We start from the raw sequence: 24,004 nt of genomic DNA, 5'->3' as shown, positions 1-24,004 counted from the left end.
AAACACCAACGTTGTGTATAAATATAAGATGACTTTTCCTCATTTTCACTCACTCTTCTCATCACATCTCTCTCTCTCTCTACTGCGTAGAAATGAGTCTCTTCTTTACTACGCAGAAATGGGTCTCTCTCTCACACATTTGAAGCCGGAAACTGCTGAAACTGAAGCTACAACTGCAGAAGTAAATATTGAATTGCGTGGCCTAGAAGATCTCCTCATTTGAACTGTGCTATAGGTTCATCTGAACCTCCTCTAAAAGCCACAACTTTTGGTGGTGGAATGAATTCAATCCGATGAACGGTTTGCAAGATATCGACTACCCTAGTTTGAAGCCAGAAACTGCTGAAACTGAAGCTGCAACTGCAGAAGTAAAGAATGACCTGCGTGGCCTAGAAGATCTCCTCTTTGGAACTGCGCTATAGGTTCATCTGAACCTCCTCTGGAAGCCACAACTTTTGGTGGTGGAATGAAGTCAATCCGACGGTCGGTTTGTGAGATATCGTCTACCCTAGTTTGATAATGAAGCCGCTAATGCTGATGCTGCTGATCTAGGGTTTGTACTGCTGATATGAATCAGATTTATTGTACTATTTCTCTCTGCTGAATTATTGAAGATAAAAGAAGATTTGATCAAAGGGTTTCCCCACACATTGTGGGGTTTGTCCCTGGCTAGCCGCCACATCTTGTGTCTCTTGCCTTGTCTTGTTTTCTATCGATCGTTTAATGCTCTATCTGCACTTTACTTTATGTACAAGTGATTGCTAATCTGTGGAATATAATAAGAAAAAGAAGTAAATTTTTATAAGCATAGAACATACCATAACTTAACATGGTATCAGAGCTGAGGTGAAGACAAAACCCGAGCAAGAGCAAGAGCAATCACCGAAGAGAAGATTGGCAAGGCTATCCTAAAAGAACTATGGGGTCCTCAACACTCTTTCCTGCCGAAGACAAGCTCCGTGAGAAAGCTGACTATCACGGATGGAAGATATCTATCGATCTAACCCTTGAAGATCAAGGAGTGTTGGACCATGTAAGAGGCAATATTGTTGAGCCTCCATCAAATGCATCCGATGTTGCCTAGAACAAATGGCAAAATGGAGAAGTCAAAACAAAGAAGATCATCCGGGACTCTATCAACAAGCACTTGGTGGCCTACATCTCTGAATTGGACACCTCCAAGGAAATCTATGATAGACTGGTGAGTTCATTTAAAGTTAATAATTCAAATCAAGTTTTATTTCTTAGAAACCAGCGGAGGGAAATCAAGAAGGGTAAAGATGAGAGCATGCAAGCATACTACTTAAGAATCACTGAGATCAAGAACAATCTCCTATCTATTGGGGAGACTATTACTGATAGGGAAATGACACTCACGACTCTTGGAGGATTACCATCCGAATGGTAATGTTCAGGACTACCCTTTTGAACTATAATGTAATTCCTGGTTTCAAGGAATTAATGGCTAGATGCATTCAAGAAGAAACAAGGGATGAAGAGCAAGAAATGCCCATGCCTAAAGGTCCTCCTACTGCCTTTTCTTCTCATGCTAAGAAAAGAAATAATTCCGGTACTAAATCAAAAAGAAAGGCTAGACCTAAGGGTGGAAGAAAAGGACGATGTTACATTTGCGATAAAGCAGGTCACTATGCAAGGGAGTGCCCAGATAGAAAAGACTCACACCGGGACGATGATCAAAATCCCTCTAATGACAATCAAAGGAATCACTAATTCAATAGCAAAAGTAAGAGGAGAGTTGGGAATTAAGGAAGAGGACAACCATTCAAGAAGGCTAGAAATTCCAACATATATTAAATGCACCTGACCTCAAAAAGAACCTGGTGTCCATCTCGGTAATGGAAGACAAAGGCTACAAGGTAACCTTCAGCAATGGCAAGGTATGTATGTGGAAAAATAATGTTAAAGATGCCTTTACTCTTGGGTTTAGTGTTGATTCATTATATCAGGATGATGGAAGTCCGCTAGGTGTCATGTCTTGTGACACAACTCTTCAGTCTGAACTTTGGCATCGGAGGTTTGCCCACCTTCATTACACAACTCTACCTGATGTAAGACAGATGGTAACAGGGATGCCCGAATTCCAAGTAGAGAAAGAAGGTGTATGTCTGGGATGTGCCAAAGGAAAGCTCAAAAGGGGACTATTCCCCTCAAGCCAAAGCAAGACCTCCGATATATTACAGTTGGTTCACTTAGGAATATCTGAGGCTGGCATTAAGAGGGAGACTACTACACCACATACTCCTGAGCAAAATGGTGTGGCGGGAAGGAAGAACCGCACGATTGTGGAAGCTTTCTGAGCCATGCTACATGATCAAAGACTTTTGAAGTTTCTATGGGCTGAAACTACAAACACTGCCGTATATGTACAAAATTCGATGCCCTCATCAAGCATTGGGTTCCAAGACTCCTGAAGAAAATTTCACTGGTAAGAAACCTGATGTTTCTCATTTTAGAATTTTTGGAAGCCCTGTATATTTTCATGTGCCGAAAGAGAAAAGAAATAAATTGGGTGCATCTGGAAAGAAGGGAATTTTCGTGGGCTATGGTGAAAATACTAAAGGCTATAGAATCTATGTATCCGGTCTAAGGGAAGTCATAATTAGTCATGATGTCACCTTTGACAAAGATATGGCTCTTAGCAAGGTGAACAATCTTCCGACTTTGAGGAGCTCTCAAGAAGCCAACACCAGCGAACCGAAATAAAAAGATGATGAATCAATGCCTGATGTAGAAGAACCCATGGATCTGATTGATCCTCATCCACATGAGCCTTCCTCTTCTAGGAAGAGGCCTTCATGGCTTAGGGGGATACTTGATGATGCTAAAGGACATGTTGCACCCTGAGTAACCTTCCGTCAAAGTAAGAAACCTAACAGGTATCAGGGATACCTGACCATCATGAGCACGATCATACAAATTGAGCCTTCATCATTCTTAGATGTCGTCAAGAATTAAGTATGGAAGGATGCTATGACCAAAGAATATGAGTTTATCATGAAGAATGATGTCTGGGAAGTAGTTCCAAGACCCCAGGACAAGACAGTTGTTACTTCCAAATGGCTTTACAAGATAAAGCATGCAGCAGATGGAAGTACGGAAAGTATAAGGATCGTTTTGTTGTTCATGGTTTCTCCAAGAAGGAAGGTATAGACTATGATGTGATATTTGCACCTGTTGCCAGATATACGACCATCTGCTCGATCATAGCCCTTGTCACTTCACAAGGATGGAATCTACATCAGATGGATGTCAAGACTGCGTTCTTACATGGCTCGATCAAAGAAGAGGTCTACGTGGAGCAACCTGAAGGATTTGATTGAAAATATCATGTATGCAGGTTGAAGAAGGCTCTCTATGGGTTGAAGCAAGCACACCGAGCATGGTATGAGAGGATCGATAGCTACTTGATGTAGCTAGGATTCACTAGGAGTGAAGCCGATCCTAACCTTTACTTTAAGGTTGAAGATGACAAGCCTCTCATACTGGTGTTGTATATGGATGACCTCTTTCTAACAGGTGCAAACCCTCTCATTCACAAATGTAAGAGGGAGTTGGCTTCTGAATTTGAAATGAAGGACCAAGGACTTGAAGTGTGGCAAAAGCCAAGGGAAATGTTCCTATCTCAAGGAAAATATGTGGTAAAGATATTGGAAAGATTCGGTATGATGGACTGCAAGCCTGTGACTACCTCGAGGATCTTAACTTTTAGAAGTTATATGGTAGTGATGTTGGACCAGATTTGGGAAATGCCTCTGAGTTTCATAAACTCATTCGCATTGATGTTCTTAGTGAACCTCCATCCGAACATATGTTTTGCAGTTAGCATTGTGAGCTCATATCTAGTTGAGCCTGCCAAGAATCTTCTGAGATATCTTCGTGGTACAATGGGTTAAGATACACTGCCGGAGATGTGAGACTACTTGGATATACTGATTGGGCAGGCAGTGTGGTGGACCGTAGGAGCACTTTCGGGTGTTGTTTCACCTTGGGATTTGCTTTGATATCCTGGATGAGCAGGAAGCAGAAGTCGGTGGCTTTGAGCACCGCCAAAGCAGAATATATTATTGCTAGCATGACCTCGTGTGAGGCAGTCTGGTTGTGAAAGCTCTTTAGTGAGCTGTTTGGATTTATATTGGATACCACTATGATTCTCTGTAACAACCAAAGGTGGGATTCGATTATTGAGGAATCCCGTATTCGTCAATTGCTCCAGTAGATAGACATCATCTGGGATATGGTAAGTCGATGAGAAAGGAGGCTCCATCGCATTAAAATGATGTACAGGTCGATACACCTTGTCAAAGCCCCAAGGAAAGATCTAATCTGTGATTTTCCCAAACGACTTGGAGTCATCAAGAAACCCTTGTACAAGGGTCTTGCATGTCACATACATTGAGCTCTGGGAGCTCAGAGGGCTTGTGGTTCTTATTGGAGCAACGTACGACCACAGGGTGACTCACCCTCCCCTGGTGGTGCGCACTAGAACAAGATGATTCGCTCTCTTGTGGGACAAGATGATTCGCTCTCTTGTGGAACAGGATGATTCGCTCTCCTGTGTAGCAGGATGATTAGCAGGATGATTAGTTCTCCTGTGAGGCCTGGATTGATGTGTTCTCCATGACGGCCTAGATTGATGTGTTCTCCATGGTGATTGTAGCAGGATTGATGTGTTCTCCTATGAGGACAAGATTGATTAGTTCTCCTGTCGAGGCATCCTACCCATGCAATTTGGGACTCATGGGAAGTACCTGTCATCTGACCAATGAGCAGGGAAATGAAGTTAGGGACCATAGTAGTACTGATGGATGCATCATTGTATCAACCGTACTCCCTACGCTAGGATGACCTCCATTGATCTGGGATCAATGATACTGGTTTGGGACCAGTGGTAGGAGTTGTACCATACTATGACGTTGACTTCGGGTCGGTTGAGACTGGTCTGGGACTAGTGGTACATACTCCGAGATTGACTTCGTGTCAGTGCAGTACTGGTTTGGGACCAGTGAGAGTGGTACATACTATGACACTGACTTCGGGTCAGTTGAGACTGGTCTAGGACCAGTGGTACACTCTCTGAGACTGCGATACTGGTCTGGGACCAGTGGTAGGAGTTGTACCATACTATGACGTTGACTTCGGTCAGTTGAGACTGGTCTAGGACCAGTGGTACATACTCCGAGACTGACTTTGTGTCAGTGCAATACTGGTTTGGGACCAGTGAGAGTGGTACATACTATGACGCTGACTTCGGGTCGGTTGAGACTGGTTTGGGACCAGTGGTACACTCTCTAAGACTGCAATACTGGTCTGGGACCAGTGGTAAGAGTGGTACTTACTATGAAGCTGACTTCGGGTCGGCTGAGACTGGTCTGGGACCAGTGGTACGCACTCTGAGACTGACTTTGAGTCAGTGGAGGATGATATTGGTCTAGGACCAGTGGAGTTGTACTCACTATGACGCTGACTTCGGGTTGGTTGAGACTGGTCTGGGACCAGTGGTACATATTCTAAGACTGACTTTGAGTCAGTATGATACATCCTCGATCATTTTTTCTTCTTCATAATTCGGACAAAAGTAGAGCAGAAAAGAACAATGCAAGAGCATAGTAGAACAAAGCAAAACAGTATCGATCAGTACAGGGCAGAACAAGACAAAGCAGAACAAGCAGAATAGAGTAGAGTAGGGAAAGGGTCAGGCTGTACAGGGCAGTACATTTGATGGATGAATAGTAACGACCGATAGACAGATTGCAGATGAAGTTCTCCCTGGTTGAGAGGGAGTGTTAAAATTGGTAACCAGGGCAAAACTTCATGTGGGTCATCTTATTCATGGCTGATAATATTTTTATTAGATTCCTCTCGTTGAGAGGTGTAGTATTGATATAAAGATCATCCGATTCCGATAAGTATTCATGGAGATATGAATTTATTTTGATTATGGAATTATTATCAAGCCGACCTACAACTCATGTAGGCTCAGAAGCCCAACAGTCGCATCTATTCAAACACCAACGTTGTGTATAAATATAAGAGGAATTTTCCTCATTTGCACTCACTCTTCTCATCACATCTCTCTCTCTCTACTGCGCAGAAATGAGTCTCTTCTCTACTGCGCAGAAATGGGTCTCTCTCTCACACATTTGAAGCTGGAAACTGCTGAAACTGAAGCTGCAACTGCAGAAGTAAAGATTGACTTGCATGGCCTAGAATATCTCCTCATCTGAACTGCGTTTTAGGTTCATCTAAACCTCCTCTGAAAGCCGCAACTTTTGGTGGTGGAATGAAGTCAATCCAACGAACGGTTTGCAAGATATCAACTGCCCTAGTTTGAAGCCGGAAACTGCTGAAACTGCAGCTGCAACTGCAGAAGTAAAGAATGACCTGCGTGGCCTAGAATATCTCCTCTTTGGAACTTCCTGTAGGTTCATCTGAACCTCCTCTGGAAGCCGCAACTTTTGGTGGTGGAATGAAGTCAATCCGACGGTCGGTTTGTGAGATATCGTCTACCCTAGTTTGATAATGACGTCGCTAATGCTGATATGAATCATATTTATTGTACTATTTCTCTCTGCTGAATTATTGAAGATAAAGGAAGATTTGATCAAAGGGTTTCCCCACACATTGTGGGGTTTGTCCCTGGCTAGCCGCCACATCTTGTGTCTCTTGTCTTGGCTTGTTTTTTGTCGATCATTTAATGTTCTATCTGCACTTTACTTTATGTACATGTGATTGCTAATCTGTGGAATATAATAAGAAAAAGAAGTAAATTTTTATAAGCATAGAACATACCATAACTTAACATATCGTGAAGTCCTCTCAAGTCTGGTTGAGAGGGAGACAAATTTGAAAATCATTCTTGGGGACAATTCTACTTATCACGTGAAGGGATTTGGTTTTGTTTCATTTCATTTGGATTAAGGTGAAATGACACATCTACAAGATGTTATTTACATATTGAGATGAAAGAATAATCTTGTATCTATATCTTCCTTGGAAGACAAAGGGATGAGAGTTTCCTTCATAAGAGGAAAGGTCCTTACTTGGCCTATGGAATCTCACATGAGGGATGCATTCACCTTGGGATCAAGAATTGAAGGACTTTATAGAGTCAATGGAAGACCGATGCGAGAATTGGTGCATGATAAAAATCATCAAAGTGCGTTATTGTACCAAAGGTTTGACCATGTTCACTATGAAGCCATACCTAAAGTAAGGAGGATGTTTTCTGGAATGCCTGAGGTTCAAGCAAGTCACAATGGAGTTTGTCTGGGATGTGCAAGTGGAAAGAAGACAAACAGACCATTCCCTTCTAGCAAAATTAGGTCAAGAGGAATTCTACAACTCATACATTATGACTTATGTGGACCCATGCCAATAAAATATTTTGGGGGTTACCTATACTATATAATCTTTGTGGATGAATTCTCCTAGAAGAACTGGATATTTTTCTTGAAGCACAAGGATGAAGAATTTTATATGTTCAAGGAATTCAAGGCACTGATATAGAATCAAATAGGGAAAAGAATCAAAATCTTCGGGTCTGACAGTGGTGGAGAATTCACATCAAATGAGTTTGTTGAATTTTGCAAGAAGGCTAGAATCAAGAAGGAGATCATCATACCTTATAATCCCGAACAAAATGGTGTAGCTGAAAGGAAGAACAAAACTATCATGGACGCTACCAAAATTCCTTTGGGGAGAAGCCACTAATGCAATGGTCCATGTTCAAAACAAGACTCCTCATCAAGCCTTCGGTGACAAGACTCCTGAAGAAGTATTCTCAAGTATCAAGACTGATGTTGGTCATTTGATTATCTTTAGTTGCCCCGTATACTTTCATGTGCTGAAGGACAAAAGGAACAAGTTGGAAGCTACTGGGAAGAAAGGTACATTTGTTGGAGATTGTGAAAATTCTAAAGCTTATAGAATATATGTGCCTAGTTAAAGGAATATAACATTTAGCGGAGATGTGACATTCAATGAAGATGATGGCCTTGGGAAAGAAAGAGATACTCCTTCTCCTCCTGCTCCTCCTACCAATGTTGAGAATAAGGAAGATGATCTTCTAAGAAGACCTTCTATGTCGAAACTCGAGAATGAAGTTGTTGATGATCCTTTTGAACCTTATACGGAACCCTTGGATCCTCCTCCAAGTGACCCTCCTACTAGGAAAAGGCCTCTATAATTTTGTGACACCTTACAAGATGTTGAGAGACATGCCATTGCTAGAGGAACCTTCAGAGAAAGGAAGATGCGATGCCAATATTGGGGCTATGTGGTACCTATGAGTTCCATCATACAAGTTGAACCTCCCATCTTTGAAGAAGAAGCGAAAGAGCAAGTATGGAAGGATGCAATGGCTAAAGAATATGAGTCTATAATGAAGAATGATGTGTGGGAAGTAGTTCTAAGGCCCAAAGGCAAGTCTGTTGTGACTTCAAAATGGTTGTACAAGATTAAGCATGGTGCATATGGGAGTATCAAGAAATACAAAGCGAGGTTCATGGCCAGAGGTTTCTCCCAAAAAGAGGGAGAATATTATGATGACATCTTTGCACCGGTTTCTCACTATACCACTATTCGATCTATTATGGCTCTTGTTGCTAGCTATGGATGGACATTTCACTAGATGGATGTGAAGGTTGCATTTCTTCATGGAATACTCTAAGAAGAAGTATATGTTTAGAAACCACATGGTTTTGAAGTGCATGACAAGAAGACTCACGTTTGCAAGTTGAAGAAGGCACTCTATGGATTGAAGGAAGCCCCTAGAGCTTGGTATGCCCGTATTGATAGCTACCTAGTGAAGCTTGGATTTACAAGAAGCAATGTTGACCTTAACCTCTACTTCAAAGTGGTCCAAGGTATGACCCTTATTTTAGTTAGTGGTCCAAGGTATGACCCTTATTTTAGTTTTATATGTTGATGACGTAGTATTCTTGAAAGATGGTGAGCCTCTAATTTTCAAGTGAAAAAGGGAGCTGGCCTCTGAGTTTGAAATGAAAGACCTCAGATTGATACGTTACTTTATGGGATTCGAGGTGTGGCAAAGGCCCAGTGAAGTTTTCCTTTCACAAGGAAAATATGTTGTGAAACTGCTAGAAAGATTTGGAATGGTGGAATGTAAGTCTATGGCCACATTGATAGAGATGAACTTCAAAAAGTTATGTGGAGATGTTGCAGGACTTGACTTGACAAATCCCTCTGAGTATCGACAATTGATTGGGGCGCTGATGTTTTGCATGAATACTCGACCGAACATATGTTTTTCTTTCAACACTTTGAGTCAATTCATGACTGAGCCTCTCCATGCACACTGGCTTGCTGCTAAGGATGTGCTAAGATACTTACATGGGACCATCAATCTTGGACTAAGATACAATGTCAGTGATGTGTGACTTCATGGATACATTGTTGTTGACTAAAAAGGAAATTTGTTGACAGGAAGAGCACTTCAAGATGTTGTTTTAGCCTGGGATCTGCTTTGATATCTTGGATGAGAAAGAAACAAAATTTTGTTTCCCTTAGTATGGTTGAGGCTAAATATATTGCTGCTAGCATGGCTAGCTGTGAGGTAGTATGGTTGAGGATGCTTTTTGGAGAGTTGTTTGCACAATTTTTGGATACGAGTGATATATTGCAATGACAAGAGTGGGATCTGAATGGTAGAGAATCTCATGTTCCACGACAAGTCCAAGCACATTGAGATCATATATCACTACATTCGAGACATGGTGCAAAGAGGAGCTGTAAGACTCCTTCACATTTCGATAGTCAAGAAAATAACATATATTCTTACCAAGGCTTTGCTGAAAGGGAAGTTCTTGATCTTCAAAGAGAAGCTTGGACTGATAGATGTGAGCCTCCGGGGAAGGGTCATGACTAGTCAAGAACACTGAGCTATTCTCTTCCCCCATGTTTGAGCTGCTAGGGAGAGGACTTGAGCTGTAGAGCTCCTGGGATTGAGGGAACTCTGGACAATAGGATATGGTGTGATCCTTACCCTTTGTGGCAAGTAGTATCTTGCCTACTGTCACTGTAGGGTGTGTGTGTGTGTGATCCTTGTCACTTATGACAAGTAGGTATCTCCCCCTACCATCTTGATAGAGTATACCCCAGTATGCATCCTACCCACAAGATGGGCTTCTTGGGATTGCCACCCATCTGGCCAATGGGTGAGGATACTTGAGATAGGGTGTGATCATTACCATCTATGGTAAGTGGTATCTCGCTCAAGTGATGGGATGTTGGTGTTCTACCACTTGATTCTTGAGGATCAAAGTGGGAAGATTAGCAGGCAATAGGACAATGTGTGATTAACTCTCATGGTAAGTAGTATCTCACCTATTGTCATTGGTTAATAAGATAGAGTGTGGTCCTTACCTCTCAAGGTAAGTTGTATCTCACATATTGACATTAGATGTAGGGTGGTAGCCGAAGCTCCCCTATGATGATTCTTCTTCTTTAGGTTCGAGAGTGTTCAATAGATGAGAAAAGACAAGACATGATATGATACAACGATGATGATGATAGGATATTTGATATGGATTTATGATGCAATCAGAAATTCCTTCATATTGGCAGCCCAAGGAGAAATTCCCTCCATTGGGAAGCCTTCCTCATCCAGAGAAGAACCTTCTAGCCCTTGGAAGAATTTAATTTGGTCAAGGAAAAATATTATTTTTAATATGAAACCCACATGTGCACAAAAGTACAGGTCGACCTAAAGGACAAATTGGGGGTCCTCCACCTCATATAAATAAACCACATGCCACATCACTTTGCATCATCATCACACACATCTCTATTCTCTTGATTGGTTCATACTACATTTGAAATTGTAGGTTGACTTCACACGTGCAAAGGGAAGGAAGCTTTTTCTGTTTTGGTGCGTTGACTTTCTGTTTGGGATTGTTTTGACCGGCATTGGCCAAGGAAGAAAAGACTTCATTTTGACTTGGATTTTGATATATTTTTGGAGGTTGAGTTCAAGGATAGTTTGACAGAAAATTTTTGGGCACTTTGACCCATGTTGACTGCAAGTCTGCGCTGAAGGTTTCTGCATGTCAACGATTTTTCACTGATTTCTATGGGAGTTTGTTGATTGTTTTAACTTGGTTTCACTGATCTTGGAAGGTCGAATTTGCTTCTTCTTTGACCAAATTGTTTGGAGGATTGTTGACTGTTGACCATTGACTAATTAAGGCTACGATTGTTGCTGTTGAATTTGACCCAATTTGTAGACTAACTTTGGATTAGATTTCACTTGTTAGCTCATCTTTGACTGGATATTGATTGGTTGGTTTGGATAGTCAAAGTTATTGAACTTTGACTCTTTGTTGATGAACTTAAACATTGTATCTCTTTACTGAACATTTGATGACAATCTAATACAAGAATTTGGGAAGGGTTTCCCCCTTGTGGGGTTTTTCCTTGGTGTTTGACCAAAATCTTATGTCCTATTGTTCTCGGATGTCTTCTATTGTGCATTGGTTTTATGTTCTATCTACAATTGCTTATTGTTGCTAGAAGATTGAATTTATATTGGATAAAGTGATTGCTAATTGAAGAAGAATTGTAATAAGTGGTTGTACTAAGCATAAAATACTGAATAATTAACACCTTTGAGTTTATGTGACATGAAAATACATTTTTCTAAGTTTTAGAAAATCTTCCTTTCTCATCACTGGGCTCCATTTTGTTTTCATTAAAATCCTACAATATTTCACTTAATCTTGGTACATAGGTACTATATTTGTAATACCCATTTTTCTTATAGAAAAGATTTTATAATCACTTTTTTTTTCCTCAAATCTCCCTTTATACACCTTAATCCTTCAATTAAAACTCTATAATTTATTTGAAACATATCGCCAAAAAGGGGTACTTCTTTTTTCCCACTTTCTACTTTTCAATGTATTGTTAAAAATTACTTTTATATATTTGATTTATTCAACCACTTTATTTTTTTTTAAATCCTAAAAATCTCCTTTTATAACTACTCAATTGATTAGTGTATCGCACCAATATTACCTAAATGGCCAAGATGATATATTATTGTTCTTTCAATGTATTCAACCATCGTGAATGGTGGATTTCTTCTTGCCTCAAGTGTCCTAATCTTCCTTCAAAAGCAATGGTTGGATTGGTTAAATAAACATGAAAACAAATTTTTTATGCTTTGTTTTGAACAATGCAGTGTCCCCCACTATAGGGTATGCGATATATATTTGGGTTTGGAAATTGGAAATGGTGGTTGTCTTGTGTTGACCCTACACTGAGTGATCATTGTGTTACAATGGCCCCTTTTTGTTGCTTTTCTCCACCCGCAAAATTCTATAACAAGTAGAATTATACTGCTTAAAATTCATGTAATCCTTGATTGATTGTTCAAGTATGATGTTATTCAATCTTTTTGAATAAATGATGTCACATAACCTGACCAATGTCAACCTTCATATATTATTCCGAAGGTGTCAATTCATAGCTTATTTTTTGCGTTCTCTTTCTTACAAAAGAATGTGTTCTTTTGTTGTCCTTTCACCCAAACATTCCATATGATCAAAATCAAAATTGATTATCCACAAAAGCAATATGCAATGATTTAATTAACAACAAAATTGACATTTTTTTTCTTTTTTTGATTATTTCTCCCAATCTTGCCAGCCTTTGAGTTTAATGCTTCAAATTTTTGTTCTCACATTTTATTTCTTTAAATTGAAATTTATAAGTGTTAATGGCCAAAAGAAAGTTGTGGTCAAAAGCAACAAATAAAGAAATTCTAAACATTGTTGTTATGGCCAAAAGCTAACAAATATATTGCTAATTGCAACAAAATTTTCAACCAAAACTCTAGTGGTCCAAATGCTAGGATCAGACATTGCTCTGAGACCAAATGTGACAACCAATATAGCTTACAATTAAATATCCAAAATATTTAGATTATAAAGGATTCCAATTATGCCTATATACACACACAATGAGGGCCCCATATAAAGGTGGAAGTGCCCTTTCATTGAGAGGCATGTTCTTTAATTGAGATGTCTTTTCATTAGGACATGTCCCTTCACTAATTATTACTTATTATATATTTATATTTATACTTATAACATTGTAAATTGGGTCTAGCCCAAAAGAATGAGTGAAAGCCTTATCCTTTCCACCAAAAGATCAATTCCCACAAGTTGCATGTTGATGTCTTAATGAGTATATTTTGGTATTGCCCTTATGCCCTAACGAAACTAGTTTACCTTGGGTGTCCCAAAATGAGGCAAGTGCCTAATATGTTTTTCTGAAATATGTATTTCATCGAAAACAAAGAAGATATAGTCACCAAATGAATTAGATCTTTTATCAAAATATCATCAAGATTATCAAAGGTTTTAGCATTTTAATCTCTTTTAAATATTATACCCATGATAATGATTCCACGTATGCTTGAAGAAGAAGTATGTTATAACATCAATCTCAGCTGGAGTGTTTAAATAAAATGTTGAAATAATCCTAGACTCGTTCTACCCCATTGTCAAAATGTAATGTCCTTAATAACTTTATTTCTAGGTAACCACTTTTGTTCAATTGTAGAAAACTTTAAACCCAAACTTTACATTAACATTGTTATCTACTTTTATCATGGGGAGGTCTCTATGACATTTGAATTTCACATTTCTACCTTGGAAGTCTAATGGTTTTACCAAAATCCATTGAGTAGCCCTCCTAATGTGACTATTCTCATCTAAAATAATCCCCTTCCATTATGATGGATGACATGGCCCTCTCATTAAGTACAAATTTATTAGTATTGTGATAAGTACAAATAGAATGGCCAACGAAACCAATTACTAAGCAATAAGCCAAAAATTGTGCATTCCTCTTGTATCATATAGAGTTTGCATTTTAGTACTCACATATCACTATGCCTAATTATTAGAGAGGTTGCACTGTGACCTATTTTTATGTGGTATCCATGCACAACTTGTCAATGATGGCATTGATTCTCTTCATCACCCTTTTACAGTGGACCTCCTTCCTTAAGGATGCCAAGTGGTTAAGTAGGGTGTTTGACCATTTTTCTCTTCGCCCTCTTAGCCCTTTGTTGTTGGTTTGGCCATGTTATATCCATTGGGACATTCATTTTAGGAACTCATCCATTGTGGCTTCTTTCTAGGGCTCACAATGCCTTATCTATCCTAGGGTTGGTTATGATTCCCCATTTCAAGCCCTTGACACAAACTCGTTTTAGCACACTTAATTATAGGTCCACTTGATCAAACCCTCTTTAACCCTTCTTGGTCTTTTGGTAGGAAGCAAGTCATATTAACATTGTGTTATAAAATGAGGACATGTTTTAGGGAAGATGCCCATAGTACAAGTTGCCAAAACTTGCAATTTGAAGTGAAAGCATGTAGTATGCGTAGTTGCTCATTGCAATGACTAACCTAACATTCACTTATGCTTTCAAGATTGTTATGTTTCCTATTTATATCGACCCTCTCCTTGTTGTAAAGCCTCTTTTATTCCTTTTCTTTTCTCAAAAATATCTTACACTTAAACACTCAAATTGACATTTAATATTGATCGAACTTCCTAACTCCTCTTCCATGCTCTTGCGCTACTCAATCATGTCATCTCTAAACCCGAGCACCTATTCCACCATCTCCTTCCCCTTTTCAGCAGTGTGGTGTCTCACTCTAACCATCACAATACACCTCTCTAGTCTCAAGTAGCTATCCAAATATGCAATTCAATTGTTATGTTTCATATTAGTTTCCTCCAATGCCGCAAGAGATCAATTTCTTAATGAAGTTCAAAAAATGAAGGAAAACAACACAACGGAACATGATTGTTAACAGCAAGTGCTTTTGGACAATAGCATCACATAGGTCCAATAAAACAATCACAACTGTGGCAGAACTCCCAAAAGCCACAATGAGCATAGGTGCTTGATAAGCACATGGTTATACTTTAACCCTAGGCTTCACTTATATATATATATATATATATATATATATATGTTATACTTTAACCCTAGGCTTCACCTATATATATAGAGAGAGAGAGAGAGAGAGATTTGTCATGGACCAACAAAGAATAACTTGAAACAAAATTGCCATTGTAGTTTTCATGTTTATGCTCAGAACTGTGTTGTGATTTGACATAGATTTCATACTTTGACAATATTATGATACAAGTACTTATAATGTGAATCTTTTCTCTAATCTTCGATCTTACATATTTTATTTTTATAAAGTATTTTGCATTTTGATCCCAAAACAAAGCCTTTTGGATGAGATGTATCTTACGCTAAACCTTGGTATATGCCTGTATGCATGTATATATGGCTTCAGTGTATTCTGCATTTTCATATTGCCCTATAACTGATGTTTAGCTGTAAGATAGATTATAGAACTTTAAGCTGACAAATTTTGTACAAGTTTAGCATTCAGAAGAAGGCAAGGTACAAGTTTCTTTCTTCATTGGAAATACTATACAACGTAATCACTGTCTTCCAGTTGGCAAAAGGCAGTTCCTTGTCCTGTATGCATTCGTATTCAGCCTAAAACACCACAATTATCAGACTGGTTTTGTCACAGCTACAAATTTTGTCAACACTGAAAATTATACAAATTTCTGTAGCACATCCATCTTTTAGGTGATGTAGTTGAGTGTGATAGGAACCTTAGAGGGAATCATGCAGTTAGACAAGTGGACACAGTCTATTTTACATTTATAGTGTGCCAACATGGTATATAACCGTACATATACATCTATTATTCTTATGTTTGCAGGGTGAGAAAGACACTCAAATGCTTTAAGGGTAAGAGACAATAATCACAATCATTTCTATGGGTACAAGTTCCTAGGTTTACAATCTGAGACAAATACTCTGAAACATTTTTTTTTCTCCTCTCCACAAAGCCCCTGCATCTGCATCCAGCTTCAACTTTCAACGAGGTTGGGGATTTGGAAATGCTGAATGATTAATTCAAGAATAGTGCAATGAATAGTAAAACTCCAGCATGCTGTTTACTTTGCGTATGCTGCAGATTAGGAAGTTGCCACTACAAAACATGTGCACTCATCCTGTCAAAGAAATAGTTGCTGAACTGCATTCTTTTTGGAAAGCACTCCTTGATGGATACAAATGCTGCCTGGTCAAACTTCAATTCACTAAAATTTCACACTCATGGAGGCGGGTAAAAATATCCTCACAGCATGGCCTAGCATTGGGCTCCTCTGCCCAGCAATCTGTCCAAGCACAAGACAATTATTTAAAATGCAAACATATAGATAAGAAACATACGAAACATGATATAAATTCCCTATCTCACACACATACCTGAGATCAACTTGCCAATTGGGCCTTCAGGTATATCCAACCGTGCCCCTTCATGAGCAACAGCATAAACCACCTAACAAGACATATCTAGAAAAATGAGAAATACCATATTTGAAAGCCTCGCATTTGACAAATTAATTGACATGTAGGTGGTCTCTATTAAATATGAAACTACATTACTAGAAAGGTGCATTACTTGAATGAAATTAAAGGCCTTCTTATCCAAAGATATGACAGGAGCCATTTTCTTATTGCCCGCATGAGAATGGGAATTTTTTTATTTGTTAAACTTCAAAATCAGTATTCATGATAAGCTGCAAGTAAAAATAATGAGACGCACTTGCATTGGCTTGACACCATCCCACGGGCGTTTTAAAGTACACAGCTCCCACATTATTACTCCAAAGCTGAATACGTCACACTTTTCTGTGAAGGGTTCATTGCGCAGGAGTTCTGGTGCCATCCACTCCGGAGTTCCAGCAGCTTTGAAATCCTTTATAGGAGAGTTGACCATTATCCGTGAAAGACCAAAATCACATATTTTTACTTTTGAATGTTTGTCAACAAGACAATTTGCACTTTTCAAGTCTCGATGAACTATCTTCATTCGCTGTATGCACATCATGCCCCTTTTGTATGCGAATAAAGCCACAGGTATCATCAACGGCAGCATATCCCAACCAAAATATGCAAGACAATGAAAGAGATGTTAGAAGTGATTTGAGGTAAGATAAACTCTCGCACAATAATTTACTGTAGCAATGAATAGACAAAAATGACCATTAAACGTAATGTGCTGAAGGAAAGTCCTATGTACAGTGTAACAGCCAAGTAATTTAATAAACATGTAATGGATTGTAGCATTTATATTTCTCCACAACAATTCCAGAATCAAGAATGACCAATATGATCAGATGGTTTTGTAAACTCACCATAGAGGAAGAAATCTGCTAAGATGGATCCAAATCTCATATAAACAAAACTATTAGTCAATTATACACATTTTGCATATAATAGGAATCAAAGGAAGGAGGTATTGAACTCCAACCTGCAAATATCAAGAAGCATCTTCAATCTCCTTCGCCAACTGAGTTTTTTGCCCTGGTCACTTGTATGTATCAAGTGATATAGAGAACCCATGTGCATATACTCAGTAACCATTGAAAGATGAGGTGGCGTTGTGCAGGCTCCAAGAAATAATATGACTGAGCTTACAAAAACACAACCATACGGAAGTCAATTCAGCAAAGGAAATATCATAATGACTACTTTAGGTACTAGTTGCATTGTTGCTTCTAAAACATCAACTAAATTCATATGTCACCAAACAAAAGTTTACATGCAATGGAATATGCTATAACTTCATCAACTGAACCATCATATTCAACTATAGCATTCCTATTCATGATCACACTATAACAATGAAATAGCCACTCCATTGAGCCTAGATGCTTTAAGGAAGAATCAACTTTTAAGGATTGAATACTGTTGAGCTAGGATTCCCTTGTGCATGCTTTCAGCATAAAGCACTCTAAGCACCAAGTACGTGGCATGTTTGTGCTATTTCGGGCCAGCTTGGCCACTTATGCACTTATTTAATTATATTTTCTTGATTGATCTCCTTGAATTTAATTTTTATTTATATGCCGTTAGCCTATTTTTAAGAGCACAGGTGACTCCTAATAAACTTTACTGCAATGGTTACCGGATGATAACAACGCTTCCAGCCTCTGACATATCTTGTGTATATGCCTCTTATATGCATCTCAGGTTATTTTCTGCTCCTGATTTGGGTTAAGTATATCATAAACAGAGCACATATGTTCTCTCTAGGTTGTATCAGATTAGCACACATGCTGTCCTGGTATTAAGTAGCATGGTTAGTAACAGTAAACCATTGCTACATCTTTATTACATTTTGTCTCTTTGTGTGTAAGTATTGCCATTATACCCCAACACATTATAAAAGGTCCTTATCTTGATAAACGTTTTCATAAAGGGACGGTAATGCACATCTTGAGCATTCCATTCTTGGCAGAGTAAAATATCTATCTGAAAGCTCAAGTTAGGTTATTCCATTTCCTATATTCAAAAGTAAAGCGTGTTGTAGCTCAGAGCCAACCACTTTCTTTTCTACTTGGATGATAACCAGGAGGTCTACCATCTAATGAGAAAACATCCTTCTTCCAAGGGAAATTCTTGAGATAAGCATCCAGGAGAAAGAGCAGGAGAGCATTAGAAAAAGTAATTGAGCATACATCCAAAGCAAACAACACCAGAGGAGGATTCAACCATTTAACAAGTCAATTCACAAGTTTTTGTAAATAGAAATTCTGTTGTATTCCATCATTTTTCTTTTCCATATTGCTGAAAGTGTCAAAGTTGTAATCATTCAAAGCCTCACGTATTCTGATAAAAATTCTGTGCCTCTGATCCTTTGTAAATGTGTACCTATAGCATTCGAGAAACATTGCTGAAGTATCAAAGTTCTTGTATGTAGAATTGTGATGTATATCCCCCAGCCATCAATAAAATAGAGATGTTTTGGCATGTTTGAGTTTCAAGTGTGCTTGCCTTTCATGAGATATGTTTTAAACTACTGAATTCATAATTATGTCCAGTATGTTTTTCTTAATCAAATCTACCAACAGAGCAGATTTAGCATTTACACTCTCAAAAAACTTTGCATGTTCTTTCCACTCGAAATCCTCCATCTTCACATCTGAATTTGTATGTCTTATGGTCTGGGATGAAGGCATGCAATGGAGAAGGAACCTTGTGTGAATGTGCTCAAGGATTTATAAAGGTGTCAATATGCTCTCCCTTCTTCAAATCTTAAAAATACAAGAGTGTGTTTAAAGAAAACATCATCGGGAATTTAAGGGTCACGTGCTTTGGCCTAAGGATTCTTACTCCAGGCCTAGGAAGGGGAGGTTTCAAATCTTCAGTGGATGCCCTAGCATCATTTCCCTTCAAGGTACATTTTGGGAGACAACATTAAGAAAATAAAATATTGATTCATGATAACGTATTCTAAGAATTGTAGATGTTAAACCTTTCATTATATCATCCAAAAATTAACACAAGTTAGGCACACTCAGGACAGCCCAAATTGGTTACATAAAATGGTAGTTGATGCGATAGTGCCTATAGAAGACAGACCCATTGATTATGGAAACTACACCAATTTTGATGAGAAGAGAAACAAATCTGACCATAAAGAATAATGAATTAAGTATTCATCCTTCTAATTACCCTGAACAAACTGAGACCAATTTATTTTCTTGTTGAATCTTCTGCCACTTCCTCTTAAACTTTTACTAGATGTTGCTTCTATTTTTTGATTCATTTCATGGTGATTACCAAATCAAATGTTTCCTCTTTTATGTATCTGGTAACCTCAATGAGGTGCCTAATTGCCATAAATATACTCTCCTCCAACCACAGTAAAGATGGGTATCTTAATTTTATTAGACTAGAGTTCCTTGTGGAAATATTGAGAGGGGGGTGAATCAGTATTTCATTACTTTTAACAAATCTTCACTTAGTTAATCTTGAAATTAAATTCACATCAGATAATCAATCAATCACAATGCATGAACATAGAGATCAAAGTGCAAGTTAAAACTTGAATAAGAAACACTCGTAACCAATCTTCAATTTATTACAACTAATTGTGAAGACACCAATCTTCAATAATCACCAACTCACAACTTTCGTAGGCACCAACCTACAGGAGATTTCAGTCCCTTCGCTGAGCTCCAACTCAGCAACTTCATAGACACTGTTACCCACAAAAACAGGTAACCCCCACGGAGAAAACTTTTCTCCTACATTTCACAGCCAACTGGTCAACGATACAGCAAGCAGCCCCTATCGGCCACCATTAGCTGATGATATTCCATATGCCTCCGCCACTTGCATCAACCATGTGCTTCTCACCCATTAGGATGAAGGTGGGCTTCCATTCAAAAAGCTACTTTCATCATTTTGCAATCGGGTGCTTATACTAGTTTGTTTTGGGGAATTTAGTATGGATTATGGGGTGATCTGGAAGATTTAAAACCATGACCATGATCTTGTTCTCTCACCTTGTGTTGAATTTTGTAGCTATGGTCATAGTCACCAGGTTCGAGTTCGAGGACCATGAAATTCGAATAAAGTTCGGCAATTCAAATTTTGTCGATAAAATTCGACATATAGAAATTCGAAAAAAAAAATGTATATTAAAGATAGATATATCATATGCATATGAGAAATGGTATGGAGTGAATTTTATCATGATTATCCTTATAATCAGACTATTAAATGCTTAATATCAAATTTTATATCAGAATAGATCAATTTTTCAATAGCTGCACTCACCAATTGTTAGCTCAAAACCAAATATCAGACCTTTATGACTGCTGCAACCACAGTTTGTTAGCCCACACATGAAAATTTGGAGATTTGACCACAAAAAAGTGATGTTTAATGCTTGATACTTGGTGACCAACCCTTGCAAGGTCTGAAAAACGCCGAATTTCCCTTGAAAAACGCCGAATATGTTCGTTTTCCCTTGAAAAACGCCGAATTTCGAATTTAATGCTTCAAATTCGGCGTATCTGGTGACTAAGGCTATGGTCAGTCTTCATAATTTATATTTTAGCCCTTGTAATTTATGAAGAATTTGTAAGACATGTTCTTCATGTCATTTTGATTATTTATCCCTTGAAATAATTATTGTAAGACATGTTCTTCATGTCGGATTTAAAAGAGAAAGTTTCGAAATTTGAATTTTGAATTTTTTGCTCCAAAATAGTCAAGTCGGCTCTCCCTCAAGTCAAGTCAGTCCTGGTGAAGAAACACACCCATTCGCAAAGGGACGACACTATATAAAGGCATTCGACCTCCTCTTGAAAGGCACCATTCGACCACACACAAGAAAATGTTTTTGGGCATCTAAGCGAAGGATAACATTCTCTCTCTCTCTCTAGCTCACATTCTCTCTCTAGACCTCGCATGTGTGAATTCTAGGCAACATTTTTTGGGTAGGCCAAGTTGCAGGGTTGAAGTTGGAATTTCTAAGTTTAACTCGTTAGGAATTCTTCCTGTACTATCCGGTTTATTTCTTCCTACTTGTTTAATTACTTAACAAGTTATTTACCGTGTAAATACTGAAAATAAACACAAGTACAGTATCAACATCTATAGATCATCAACTAAAAGAAAACAAGCACACAAGTGACACCGTTATTTTTGGACCAATGTCCTTGGAAAAACCCAATGCAGGAAAACTGGTGCAACTATTCAGAGGGTTTTATTATTATGCAATTTTCAGAATACAACCAGGGTACCAAAATTGGCTCACCCGACAGAGAATGCCCTCGGCAGTAGTACCTCTCCTCAGAGACAGATATTCCGGCTGAATAATCACTGGATGAACGATCCCACAGCAACAATTGCAACTCCCACTGCTCTGCGTCACTCTGATAGGGACTGCGTCACCCTACCCGGCTCACCAGCACCCAATATGTCCCACGAAATCCTCCAGGCGCTGCTTCTTGGCCCTGCATCAACCCCTAGACCCTCTGCGTCTCACACACTAGCCTCTCCTGGCTCTGCGCAGCTCCTGGCTGCCTCTACATAGCACCCAACTGCCTTTGCGTCAACCTCTTCGAGCTCTGTGTTGTCTCTCTGGTACCAACTCTGCCTCTCTGCTACGTATTCACTGCCCCTCGTTGTTGATCACTGATTCTATCTCTCTTAGCAAATCTCACTCTAGAGAATAGAATCACTGATCTCTAGTGTGTTCTCCAACTGACCCTCAAGCCTCCTCTTATACTTTTCTCATTGGTCCATCAACGGCCGAGATTAAATCTCTAATCAACGGCTAAGATTAGATTTGGTTTGATCCATGACTTTTGGAACCTTCTAACCCAGTTTTATATTAATACCCATTAATATTTTATTTTTCCTAAGTTTAAATTGAGGAACACCATTAAAAATATTAATTATTTTAATATCTCCCAAACTAGTTAGAATTTGTCCAAACCATTTATGGGTCTTGGAGATCTCATGTGCTTTAGCCTCTTCACCAATTTTCAAGGCTAGAGCACATCCGATGCTACCCCAAATCAACACTCCCTCTTAGCGAGGATTGTGCTCTAGTAATACTCCATACTAAGCATCACCCTGATTATCCAACATCGGTCCCTGTGCTGATGCTAGGCCTCCCCACCCAACATCTTCTGCAATACTGCATCTTGTACTGCTACCCATGGCCCTGCCACTGCCACTGTTGCATCTGTACAACATCTCCCTCTGTATCCGTGTTGCTGCTGCTCCATCCTCCCAGCACTGCATCCCCTCTCATCATGCTGCATCGTGCTACCTATAACACTGCCGCTACTAACTGCTGCATTGCAACTCAATTACCGAGAAGTAAGCAACTGATCCACCCAACTCTGACATCCCTGTCAGGCTAGAGACACTCTTAATGTTGAAGCTCCCTCTGCTGCTAACAAGTGCTCCCTCTACTAACCTCTGCATTGCTACAACATCTCCCTGCATCTCACACCGTTGCATACCTTTCTGTGCCATCCTGCATTGGTGCAACACTCCCGTGCCTCTTGCATTGTTGTAGCCTGCTAGCCTCGCGTTGTCTCAGGACTCCTACACTAGAATTCTCTGCTGCTTCATCCGCATCCGTCTCTACCTACATCCACCAGTCCTACTCCTCTTTGAGGCTCCCGTAGCAAGGTATAATCCAAGAGGTTGGGTACCTCAAGGATCCTGCCCCTCATCGCCTGTAGTCCTCCTGACTATCGCTCGATATCTCCCCACTTCTTCTCAAGTGGCACATGAGCACTCATGGCACAATCGTCATCCTCCTTGACATCTTATTCCACCCTCCCTGGTGCTGCCTTGGTCTTAGAAGCCTCTCCATTACCCTTCTTCCTAGGACATTGGTTCACAAAATGACCCAGTTCCCCACAATGGAAGCATTTGACCTTGGAGAGGTCCTTCTTCTTTCTCTTCTCCTGCTTTCCTGCAAATGCTAGAGCTGCATCCTCTTCTTCCTCCTTGATTTTGACCCCTTTTATGCTACTCCCCGCCTTGGTCACCCGTCTGATCTCTTCTTGACGAAGAGCCACCCACAATTCCTCCCAATCTGGAAGGCTCGACCAACCTAGTATGCTCTAGACAAATACCTCCCAATCCTCTGAGACTGCATTCAATGTGGTCCTCACCATCAATTCTTGATCCGGCGTGGCCCTTATGGAAGTTCGCTAGTCACGGATCTCCTTCAATCGACCGAGGAAGACATCTATTTTCTCTCCCTTCTGCATCTGGTATGACCGCAACTGATTTTCAACTAACATCTTCCTCTGCATGGAAGTATGCAAGTACAATTTCTTCAGGGCATCCCACATCTCATTCGCTGTGTCCTTCTCAGCAATATGCGCACCACATGATCCTTGACCCCATCAAGGATGATGCACTTCGCCCTGACCATTGCCTCCTCGTACTTCTCATTTTCAGCTGGGTCAACCGAGATCACTATTGTTTTCAAGGCGAAGTCCTTGATGTGATATCTGTCTAGAATGGACAAGATCCTGGCCTTTCAGAGCACGAAGTTGGATGCTCCGTCCAACCTATCCT

General features: G+C 39.4%; 1 protein-coding gene across 3 annotated transcripts in view; it reads right to left on the bottom strand.

Moving 5' to 3' along the window:
• Positions 1-15,455: 15,455 nt before the first annotated feature.
• LOC149182644 (putative serine/threonine-protein kinase SIS8) overlaps positions 15,456-24,004 on the bottom strand; it is a 421,365-nt gene continuing 412,816 nt past the window's right edge. For all 3 annotated transcript variants that reach the window (XM_089416917.1, XM_089416916.1, XM_089416915.1), the window contains 4 exons: positions 17,409-17,565; positions 16,701-16,989; positions 16,361-16,433; positions 15,456-16,269 (listed from right to left, as the gene is read on the bottom strand). In XM_089416917.1, the coding sequence (XP_089273043.1) occupies positions 16,184-16,269; positions 16,361-16,433; positions 16,701-16,989; positions 17,409-17,565 (605 nt within the window). In that variant the 3' untranslated portion in view covers positions 15,456-16,183. The remainder of the gene's footprint in view (positions 16,270-16,360; positions 16,434-16,700; positions 16,990-17,408; positions 17,566-24,004) is intronic.

This window comes from Pinus tabuliformis, chromosome 3_2 (genome assembly GCF_031772625.1).
Source record: "Pinus tabuliformis cultivar Carrire ecotype Pingquan chromosome 3_2, CPIR1, whole genome shotgun sequence".
NCBI classification, from domain to species: domain Eukaryota; kingdom Viridiplantae; phylum Streptophyta; class Pinopsida; order Pinales; family Pinaceae; genus Pinus; species Pinus tabuliformis.
Note: the sequence above shows the minus strand (reverse complement) of the source record. Positions and strands in the feature narration are given on the sequence as shown.